General features: G+C 49.7%; 1 protein-coding gene across 1 annotated transcript; it reads right to left on the reverse strand.

Moving 5' to 3' along the window:
- Positions 1 to 173: 173 nt before the first annotated feature.
- Slc51a (solute carrier family 51 subunit alpha) lies at positions 174 to 10,261 on the reverse strand. Its single transcript, XM_051191337.1, has 9 exons — positions 10,170 to 10,261; positions 9,355 to 9,449; positions 4,848 to 5,002; positions 3,956 to 4,029; positions 3,231 to 3,389; positions 2,151 to 2,262; positions 1,780 to 1,926; positions 1,023 to 1,128; positions 174 to 543 (listed from the first exon to the last, which is right to left on the reverse strand). Exons 1-9 carry the CDS (start codon positions 10,205 to 10,207, stop codon positions 407 to 409), a joined length of 1,023 nt encoding a protein of 340 aa, XP_051047294.1. The 5' UTR covers positions 10,208 to 10,261; the 3' UTR covers positions 174 to 406.
- Positions 10,262 to 10,976: the final 715 nt, after the last annotated feature.

The following is a 10,976-nucleotide window of genomic DNA, read 5'->3' on the forward strand; positions in this document are numbered from 1 at the left end:
TCTTCTGGAAGCAAGGCTGGTGCTGTTTTGCCTGTTTTTATATCAGATAAACCATACATAAAACACATGCTCTTCTCCCTTTTATTCTCCTGTGCAAAAGCTCAGGGTGACCAATAGTGGCATGCACCCCCAGAAGCCTCAGGGTGACCAATAGTGGCATGTACCCCCCCCCAGAAGCAGCCTGCCAATGCAGACTCTGTTCATTACAAAACTTCAGACACTTTCCCTGAACACAACTCAAAACATTTCAGCATGCTGCATTTTACCTTCATCCCTACGTCACAGGGAAGCTGCCAGCCTGTGCTGCCAGTGAGAGCCTTAACCTCTGCTTAAGGTCAAGGGACAGAAGAAAGCGCATGCTCTTCTGAGAAGGACAGTATCATTTCCATAGTCCAAGCCACTCTCTTCAGGCTTTGAGTTTCAAGTCCGGGTCTGGTGCTGAACAACTGACGTACCCAACCTTGTCATCTTTCCTTCGATAGTACATTCGTGTCAGCACCGTCATCAGGAAGGTCTCCAGGATGAGCATGTGGCAGTTCATCACTGCAGTGTGGAGGAAAACACGATAGGGGTTACAGAGGAGGGAGCCATAGCAGCCCTGGCAAGTGAGCTAAGAGACACTCCAGTTTACCTCCGAACCAGGACCTAAGGATACCAGGCTGCTGTGTGGAGCAAGGCAGGTTAATGGTAGCCAGAACTGGGCTATGATATCTGTGATCTGAGGCCAGTGTGTGTGTGTTTACCCAGCAGTCTGCTTCCTAACCACATCCATCCTTATCCCAAGGTGAGGACTGAATCCCTGCCCTCCTGGATTGGCCATTCGGACTGGCCTCAATCTGGGGACATTGCCATTCTCCATGATGAGAGAGGGAAGAGTCCTCAGATCCTCTGCCTGGTTTCTTGGGTTCTTCCTGAACATTCTGAATAGACATCAGGTTGGCCCAACTTCTGTCCCAAGGTCCTCTCTCCCCGATCTGCTCCCAGTCTCACCTGTGACACAGAAAGGAGCCCTAAGAGCTCACCTTGAGACCTGATTTTAGAAGAAAAAGGTGGCGAGCAAGCAATCTGCCCGGTATTAGCCAAGACGGAGAAAATGGAGGGCTGCAGGGCAGTCAGGATGACAAGAACCTGCAGGACAGAAGAGACAGGTGGTGGGGTAGGGCTGCCACTGCCACCCCTGGTCCTGGGGCCAGTGCAGACTAGGCATACTAGTCTCTGCAGTTAATAGAGGGCTGAGATCTAAAACTACTAAAAATGGTTGTGATTTCCATCTTCGGGCAAATGATAATCCTGCTTCCATTTCACTCATTCAGGTTGCTCATGAGAAAAAAAAATTTTTTTTATCTCTCTTCTGGTCACCATCAGACACCCAGTAGCATGTAGCACATAAAATAGAGACAGACAGGTGGGAAAGGCCATATGATGATGGAGGCAGAGGTAGGGGAAATACAGCACAAGGCCAAGGAAGGGCCAAATCCGAGAGGGAGTGGCAAGCTGGGTTCTCTAGGTTCCAAAGAGATTATGGCTCTGCCTATATTTTGACTTTGGGTTTTTACAGGCTCTAGATCTGTGCAACAATACATTTCTATTGTTTTAAGCCCAGTTGGTGGTGTTTTGTGGCACAGAAAGGCAAATGATAGATAAAATGTCTGGCAGTGGGGGAGAAAATCTTCCAAATCTCTCAGAAAACCCAAAGGTTGAGACTATTGAATCCACTTCTGCCTCTGTGAGTCTTAACTCGTCGTGTGTTGCCAAATGCTGTTTCTGGGGTGTAGTTACCTGGAACAGAGCAAACTTGGACCCCATATTCTGTTCGCCCAGGTGCGCCCTGGCTTGACGGATAAGGATGGCTAGGGACCAGAGAGCGAACAGTGTGGACACGCCGAGGAAAGTGTTGATCCACAGAGCTGTGCTCGTCTCAGAGATCTGGTGGCAGACCAGAAAGCAGTCAGGGGGACAAACCCTCCCTTTGTGTCTCCTCTTCCATGTGAGGAAAGCCCCAAAGCCTAAACCATCTCCCCACCGGATTCTCTGGGCTGTTACTCCCCTGTGGCCACCCCTCCCATTGACCCTGTGTATTGCTGGCACTCAGAGATTATTTCTAGAACCCAAAGACAAGTCTTAGACTTTACTGTCCTTTCCTGGCTTACGTCTGATGGGTCATAGATGCCATCAGGGATGAGAAACAGGCCCACTATGCTCAGCATTATCTTCAAGAAGGCATACTGGAAAGGGCCCAACATCAGCAGCTGAAGTTTCCTCCTGAAGGAGGAAGAGAGTTAACATGGACCCATAAACCACCCGTCCTAAGGAAGCCTAGCCTCTCCACTGAGCTCCCAAGGCTGGACTGCCATGAAGGCACAGTAGAGGGTAGGTTGAGGGTACTGGGAACCCTCCTGGCCTCACACTTGCCTCTGTTGATGCCTTTTGAGTAGGAGCTCAAAGTATTGACTTCAAGTCCATTACTCAAAGTAGGCAAAGGGGCAAGCAAGCACCCAAACTACAGTTTTCACTTTGCCACTAAAGTATGCAGTGCAAACTGGGCATGATTAAAAAAAAAAAAAAAAAAAAAAAAAAAACACCTTTAACCCCAGCACTCAGGAGGCAGAGGCAGGTAGATCTCTGTGTGTTCAAGGTCAGCCTGGTCTACAGAGTTCCTGGACAGCCAGGGCTACACAAAGAAACTTTGTCTCAATATAAAGTAGGTAAGTAGATCAGCAAGGCAGTGAGCTGAAGCATTCCTTTCCGGCTGGAGAGATGATGGCTCAGAGGTTAAGAACACTGACTGGTGGTAGTGCACACCTTTAACCCCAGCACTCAGAGGCAGAGGCAGAGGCAGGTGGATATCTGTGAGTTTGAGGCCAGCCTGATCTACAGAACTAGATCTAGGACAGGCTCCAAAGCAATACAGAGAAACCATGTATCAACCCCTCCACCCCCAAAAAAAAAACCCCACTGATCTTCCAGAGGACCCGGGTTCAACTCCCAGCATCCACATGGCAGCTCACAACTGTCATCCAGTTCCAGGGGACCAGAAACCCATGTCAAAACATCCACATTTTAAAAAATTCTTCCTCTATTTCTCTCTCTGGGGGCCCATGTGGATTTTCTGGCTGTGGGATGCCTACCTTTATCATTGGCTTTGTCCCATACAGACTTAATTTCAAGAGCCATGAACTGGGGTTACAGAGCATCATGTTCTTTCATCCCTTGGCATTTCTCTGCCTTACCTGGTGAGCATGAGGGGTGGGCAGCAGGGGCAGCAGCAGCAGCAGGGACCTGTGTGCACCCTCATTGGGGTGTCCTGCAGTGTCTTCAGAACTGAGTCCTTCCCACCAAAGCCTTCCACCATGACCAGCATCAGCAGGTAAAAGACTACAGCATAAAACCTGGGATAGAGAAGCAGGATTGCAAGTGTGGGTGGGAGCTTCACCGTGCACCCTTTGCTGCTAATGAGATAAAGATTGCTGAGAAAGGGGGGTTCGCTGAGGTAAAGAGAAAAGAGCCTGGCATTTTAGTTGGTTTTCCAAGACACAGTTTCTCCATTTAGCTAGCCCTGGCTGTCCTGGAACTAACTGTAGACCAGCCTGGCCTTGAACCCAGAGATCTGCCTGCTTCTGTCTCCCACATACTGGGATTAAAGGCCTGTGCCACTGCTGCCCAGCTGAGGCTGGCATTTAGGTGCATGACATGGGGAACAGAGAAGTAACTGGGTCCAGAGGACTGGGAAGGGGACAATTTGGACCTCTGGGAATAAACAGGTAACTGAGGCATGTGCCCCAAAAAGGCATTCCCTGAGCGCAAGCAGAATCAAGAGTCTCACATTAGCACAGGTGGGTGAGAGCTAGATTCTTATCAATGGGACTTACAGACCAGGGCTCTGGAGGCTTGGGAGTCAGAAAAGGCCAATAAAGGAATGCTCATCCCCAGCGGCGGGGCGGAGCCAGACACTCACGCAGTTATGGTCATTTCCACGAGTGTGAGGGCTCGAGGGATCCAGAGACCAAAGCAGCAGAGCACAGACACCACCTGCTTGCAGAAGAGCATGATGCGCGTTAGGGCAGGGCAAGTGAGATCATCCCATGTTTTTGTAGCGAGGCCCCTCCACTTGCTAACCGCTGAGGCTGTCATTGGTAGAGCATGCGTAGGACCCTGGGCTCTGTACCCAGAACCGACAAAAATAGAAATGAGGATTGGTGAGATGGCTCAGCACGTGGAGGAGCGTCTCATGAAAACCAGGCAATGAGTTCATTCCCCAGAACCCACGTAAGGGTGGAACAAGAGCACAGCTCCACAAATTTGTCTTCTGGCCTCTTAACACGAGCTGTGGCATGTGTGCTTCCCCATCATGTGCACACACACTCTCAATAATAATAACAATAACATTCAATTTTAAAAATAAAAATTGCAATTGGAAAATAACTGAATAAATTAAATGCAGGTCCTATGCAATGGCTGCACAGACAAGGCTTACGGCTGCTGGAGCTGTGTCTCAGTGATAGACTGTTCAGTACACACAGGGGAAACAACAACAACAAAAAACCAAAACCAACCCACAATAGAAGGGCCACACTGAGCATGATCTTGTGGAAACAAACACCTGTGTATTGGAAGATGGCCCGCTTTTAACAGCAGTGCCGTGATAAAGTCCTGGTACTGAGTGGGTTGCTGTCTCTGCAGTCCTTTGCAATAGAAGACTTCATCCCATGGGCTGTTGGCCTTGCAAACAGGTGGAGATCAGTTCACATCCCCAGTGCCGGCAGGCAGCTCTGTTCTGGAGCAAGTGAGTTTAGGAGAACTCTCCAGCCAGCCTGCCCTGGCTCCAGGACCAGCGCTGGCATCCTCACCGTGGGTGCAGAGCTACTCCAAATCAGAGTCCTCTTCTTGATGGGGCAAAGGGTGTTCTTGTACAGATAAACGGCATCCTCCACGAAGATGGCAATTGAACCCATGGTAAAAAAGGTCAAGATGATGGTGAGGGCAATTTCCAATGGGCCCAATTCTAGAGGAGAGGAATAGATGCTAATGAATTGAAGGACAAATGCTGTTCCATTAATGCCTATTGAATAAAGTACAAGCACATGCGTGCGTGCGTGCCTGCGTGTGAGTTTTAAGATAGAGTCTCACTGTGTAGCCTTGGCAAGCCTGGAACTGGAACTCAGAAATATTAGAGAGGGCTAGACTTGAGCTCACAGTTATTCTCCTACCCCTGGCTTTAAGTGCTTGGGATTAAAGGTGTGCCATCATGTCTGATCCTACAGAGTCTTTAACTTTTCCTCAGTTAAAAGCATCTTTCCGAGCCATCTCACCAGTCCACTACCTTGTTGTTTGATCAGGGTCTCTCACAACCTGGAGCACACCAATTTGACTGGACTTGTTAGGCAGCGAGTTCTAGGGGGTCCCTCCATCTCTGCCTCCTAGTGCTGGGGTACATAGATACCTCCCCATGCTGTCTATGTGGGTGCTGGGGATGAATTCAGGCCCCTAATGCTGTGTGACAAGTAACTGACCCATTGAGCTATCCCCATCAGTCCCTGACATGTAAAAGTTTTCATTAAGAAGGTGATACCGCTGTGCATATTCTAACACTAATATACACTGTGTAATGATGGTATACTCACACAAGCACACCAAAGCTCACACCCTGTCTGCTCTTTTCTTGGAAAGCTCCCAGAAGTCCATTCTTGGCTTTTCCCATGGCCTCTGAACTGGGATCTCCACACCCTGCATTCTCCAGACTCAAGGGAGTTTTTCTAAATAAATTGTCTTCCACAGCAGAAAGGCAGAGGGGTGTACAGAGGGAGACTGGGGAACAGGGGACATCTAGGGTTTCACAGTCCACTAGGGTGACTTCAGCTCACATTTTATGAAAGACTAGAAATAGGAGCTTGAAGGACTGGAGAAGTTAGCCTCCCTGATTTGATCAGTGTACTTTGTATGTGCGTATTGGATTCTATCAATGTGTGCAATTACCCACTAACTAAAACCCTTTCATCTCAGCTCTGTTTGGGGCTGAAGATTTCACTCCCATGCTTTCATCTTTCCAGCAGCCATGCTGAGCTGTTTCTGCCCAGGGCTTTCTCTGTGGCCTCTGCTTTTCTCCCTGACCTCTGCTTGGCTGGCCCCTGGGCCTGTGTTCTCTGTCCCAGTGCTTAGACTTCAGCCCACAGGTCCTGTAGCCTGTGTGATGAGGCCTGCCCAGCTCATCGAGATTCTTTACATCTTCCTATACTTTCATACTGCCTCCACCTCTCACACACGGGCCTTGTCAGGATGCTCTCTGTTCTGTTGCCAAGTAACAGTGACTGCTCCTTTAAGTATGCTCGCTCTTCAACTCGACACAGACTAGAGTCATCAGAGAGGTGGGAACCCCAATTGAGAAAATGCCTCCATATGATAGGTCTGTGGTCTACCCTTTAGGGCATTTCTTAATTAATAATTAGTGGGAGGAGGACCCAGCCCATTGAGGTGATGACGCCCTTGGATTGGTGAAACTGGCTTCTATAAGAAAGCAGGCTGAACAGGGCAGTGGTAGCTCACGCCTTTAATCCCAGCACTCAGCAGGCAGAGGCAGGAGGATCTCTGTGAGTTCAAGACCAGCCTAGTCTACAGAGAGAGTTCTAAAGCAGCCAGGACTACATGGCAAGACCCTGTCTCATAAGACTAATAATAAATAATTAGAATAAAATAAATATCTACAATAAATAATTTATGCAAATGACGTCTTACAAACGCTGTGTTTTTGCCCACCCTTGTTTCTATAGCTTTTATTGCTTTCATCATGAGAAGTTGATGTTGCAGTTAGCATCCCTGGTGTGTCTTGATGCAGACAGGAGAGTTTTACCTCTCATATGCCTAGAATTAGAACTGCTGGGCTGGGAGAGGGGCAGTTTGGGATTCATGGGTACTATATTCATAGGTATTATATATTATGCCATGTGTGGCTGCCGCTTCATCAGCTTTTTACAAGGGTCCTGGGTACCAAACTCGGGTCTTCAGGCTTGGACAGCAAACACTTTTACCCACTCAGCCATCTCACTGGCCCTTTCTTGACTTTTAAGAAATTACTTGCTGTTTCTAATCATAAAGACAATTTTTTTTTAGTAAAAAAGTTTTCATTTTATGCTTATGTCCTTAATGTGCCTGAATTAATGCTGATTTCCTGTGTACTTATTTCCTTGGGGATATAGGCAGTGGTTGTGCACATCTTCCTAGGAGGGGGCCCACCTCCCTTCTGTGTGGCCCCCATGGAGGCCTAGTGCTGCCCCTAGACCTGAGGCTTTGCTGTTTTGTCCCTCCAAGCCCATTGTGACCTCATTGCTTCAACTGCTACAAGCTTAGCACAAGCCTTCGTCGCTGGCAGGACAGTCTTCCTTTTTGCACCTTCCCCAAACCATCCTGGGTCTTCTAGATAAACGCTTCGGTCAGTTCAATTTGAAACAAAATTAAAGATTATAACTGGAACCATATCATAAGTTCTAAAACACCTGGTTATTAAAAGCTCTAACAGTTGTAGAACAGCCCTTTTAACCACTTAAGAAACCGGAAGGAGTTTCTACCGTCGGTCATTGCCACAACTCAGAATCACTCTCCTGTCTAAATATTTACCAGGGCTCCTGCTTTGTGCTGGCTGCATTTTCCATTTCTTTCCTTCCTGCTGACCTGCTCTGGCCTGCTGGATGGGGTCAACAACCTCTTGGTTTTATCTCTGCTTCAGCCAAGCTCTTACCCCCAAGTCATTCTGATTACCGGTTAAAGGTCCTGAAAACTCCACTCAGCCCCTCCCAATGGTACAGCCCTTAGGGGTGGCTCCATCTTGAGGATAAAGTACAACCTTCAGGCTTGACCTGATCCAGGCCCCACCTCACCTGCCCAGCCCTGTCAATTGCCCCAAGCTCCTCCACCAGTAACCATGTGTGGGCAGCCGGCTGGCTCATTCCACCGTCATCCCCACCCTGGCTCCCCATGTCCCTTCTGCTCCAGCCTCACCAGGCAGCCTACTTGACTCTGAGACCCACAGTCAACCTATTTCCAAATCCTTGCTGTTCTACCTATGCATGTGGTAGCAGAGTTATGAGAGTTAGTATGTTGTGCAAGGCAAGATTTCAGAGGATGGGTACTGCTGACACCATACTGCTGAGGGCTGTACTGTGCAGGGCTATAATGTATCCTGCAGGTGGTCTAGTGACCTCCTTAACATCTTCCATTATATGCTAAGGGCAGGCAACCTCCAGTGAGGCCACTCAAACAGTCTGTAGACATGCCAAATACCTCCTGGGCTGAGGACATCTGATGTGAGGTGACATTTGTCCCACCCGCGCAATTCTCTAAATATGAGGTGCTCAAAGCTGGGTAGAGCAGCTACCTGCTGTCGCTAACCAGAGTGTCACCAGGCATCTCTGGACACCTGCAGTTGACAAGGCTCTGGCTCAGAGCATCTGAAACAGAGCTATCCTTAGCCCAAGGGCCTGGTCACATCTGCTTCCCACTGCACATGACAGTGTCCCCTTGCTTAGGAGGCATCTATTTTGGAAGAAGCCACAAGAGCCCCACATTTCAGAAACAGTTAATCATGGTGTAGGAGACAAGATAAAACTGGCTTGGTTGGGACTGGAGAGATGGCTCAGTGGTTAAGAGCACTGGTAGATCTTCCAGAAGACCTGGGTTCAGTTCCCAGCACCCACAAGGCAGATCACACCTGTCTGTAACTGCATTTCCAGGAGATCTGACATCTTCACACCAATGCACACAAAATAAAGTTTATAACACACACACACACACACACACACACACACACACACATTTGATCACTCCCCTCCTAGAAGCACACATGCCGCTTTGTTCTCAGTAGCTTGGAGGCAGCTCAGCTCCATCCAATGCCTCCCACTTACAAAAGCAGTTAGACAGTAGGAGGACAAGTTTGCAGGCTCATGCAAGACAAGTCCACTCCTCACAGCGGCCACCCTCTGCAGAGCCGTGAGCTCTCTTAGGGAGTATGTGCATACTCCAGGACAACTGTGAGGCTTGAACTATAATGACCATCTTAAAAGCAGGAAACACAAATAAATGCTCTAGATCCTAGTGTCCCCAGTTTGGATGTGTCTTGAGGCTGGAGTAGGTGGAGGCCCAGCCTCAGGTTTGTTTCCTGGGCTAGACTTTCATGTCTCATTGTGGCTCACTGATTCCTTGGGAGAATGACCTTCTCCGAGGCCTGAGCCATTATTAACACCAGGCCAGACACCCTCTCACGTTGACCAGATGGAAACCAGCTCTCCTGAGCTCCCCCAGTTGCCCCGGCTTCCCTCTGGGATACACATGTCTTCCCTTCAGCTCCTTGAAGGCCCCCTGACTCACCTCTCAGGAGCTGGGCTGCAGTGGGAGGGTAAGAGAAGCAGGCGGAGGAGATGCTGTAGTTGGTTTGGAGCAGCTCCAGAAGATCTGCTGTGTACCTGGAGAGACAGCAGTTTGCTCAGAACCAGGCAGCTGGGGAAGGGGTTCGGCAGACTGGACAGTTTGCTACACCCCAAACACTCCTGAGTGCAAGGAGCTAGTCTGTTTTTCCTTGAAGCCCTGGGGAACTGGCTCTGGTTAGAGTAAAACAAGCTGCCAGTTAGCCATGGGCAGCTCCATCAGGGCAGTAGCCTAACTGGCCAGGGAGGATGAGCAGGGTCCAAGAGAAAGAAAGAGTAAACTCTTAACCAGACATGGTATTGTGGGCTTGTAATCCCAGCACTGGAGAGAGAGGCTGAGGCAGGAGGATCTTAGTTTGAGGCCAGCTTCAACTTCATAAGGACATGATAGGATTCTATCAGAAGAAAGAGAGGGAGGAAGAGAGGGAGGAAGAGAGAGAAAGGAGTGGTCCCATCGCAGCACCAGGGATGGGCCTGCCCACTGTTGCTCAGGGGCTCTGTGCATGTCTAGGTGTGCCTTCTGCAGCCCTGGCCTCTGTGATCTGTCACAGCCCTGAAATGGTTACACACTGATCCAATTCCAGTTTCCCTGAGGCCCAAGAGGACTTGCAGGCCGTTTTCAATCTTATCTTGTTCTGAGTGTCGCAAGTCAAAGAGCCCAGTGAGGGAGCCAGGCGGGGACTGGCCAGAGATACAGGGGCTGCTGCTGTTTCTTAGCAACTGGCTCCCAGCCCAATACATGCACATGCCCTCACTTACCTGGGGTCAAGTTTTATCTGAGTCCTGCCGGGCTCCATCCTTCTGGTCTCTCAGGCAGACAGTGAGGGTGAGGAGGGGCAGGCAGGGCCAGCCACTGAAGAGTGGGGGAGGCTTCTGTCTTGTGTTGTGGGCTAACAGCCTTGTTCTGCTAGTTGAGGGCTAAGAAGAAAGTGGGCAGTCTCCCCTGTTCTCTGCAAGCCTCCTGTGTCAGCCTTTTATCTCTGAGTTCACCCCGGAGGAATTTGATCCTCTGTGCTGACGATTCCCGACTCCCGACTCCCGACTCCTCCCTACTCCTCCTTACCAGTTAGGCTTAGGTCCCGCCCACCTCTTTTGCCTGTGATCACTGCTTGTCCCTGGACTACCCTAACCCTCCAAACTCCATCCCCCCTTAGGAGCCATCTAGGGCTTACTGGATCCAAGACAGAATGTCCCTGCCAGGCCCAGAAGAGGGGGACAAAGTCCTAGCTTGATCAGTAACTCTGGGTGATCGGGGCAGAAGCATAGGCTTTGGCTCCTTGGAGATGAGGGACTCAGGGCTGAGGCCTCGATGTGTCTGGGTCCAAGGCTTGGTGTGTGGTGGGGATGGCTGGCTGGAAAGGCCAGAGGAGACGTGTGACCGGCTGCTGCTGCTGCTGCTGCTGCATTTTAGACAGGGTCTCGCTATGTAGCGCTGACTGACCTGGAATTCGTTATGTAGACCAGGCAGAACTTGACTTTACAGAAACCTGCCTGCCTCTGCCTCCTGACTGCTGGGATTAAAGGATCATGCCACCCCCACCAGGCTCAGGGTTTGCTTCTTAAAGG

Source organism: Phodopus roborovskii, unplaced genomic scaffold (assembly GCF_943737965.1).
Source record: "Phodopus roborovskii unplaced genomic scaffold, PHOROB, whole genome shotgun sequence".
NCBI classification, from domain to species: domain Eukaryota; kingdom Metazoa; phylum Chordata; class Mammalia; order Rodentia; family Cricetidae; genus Phodopus; species Phodopus roborovskii.

What these genes read in the sequence shown, in the direction of transcription:
- Slc51a (XM_051191337.1), bottom strand. Translation starts at nt 10,207, where the DNA reads ATGGAGCCCGGCAGGACTCAGATAAAACTTGACCCCAG. An exon ending in GCATCTATGACCCATCAGAC is followed by an intron (nt 1,927 to 2,150) that starts GTAAGCCAGGAA and finishes GTCTGCCACCAG; the next exon opens with ATCTCTGAGACGAGCACAGC. An exon ending in TTCTAAAATCAGGTCTCAAG is followed by an intron (nt 544 to 1,022) that starts GTGAGCTCTTAG and finishes TCCACACTGCAG; the next exon opens with TGATGAACTGCCACATGCTC.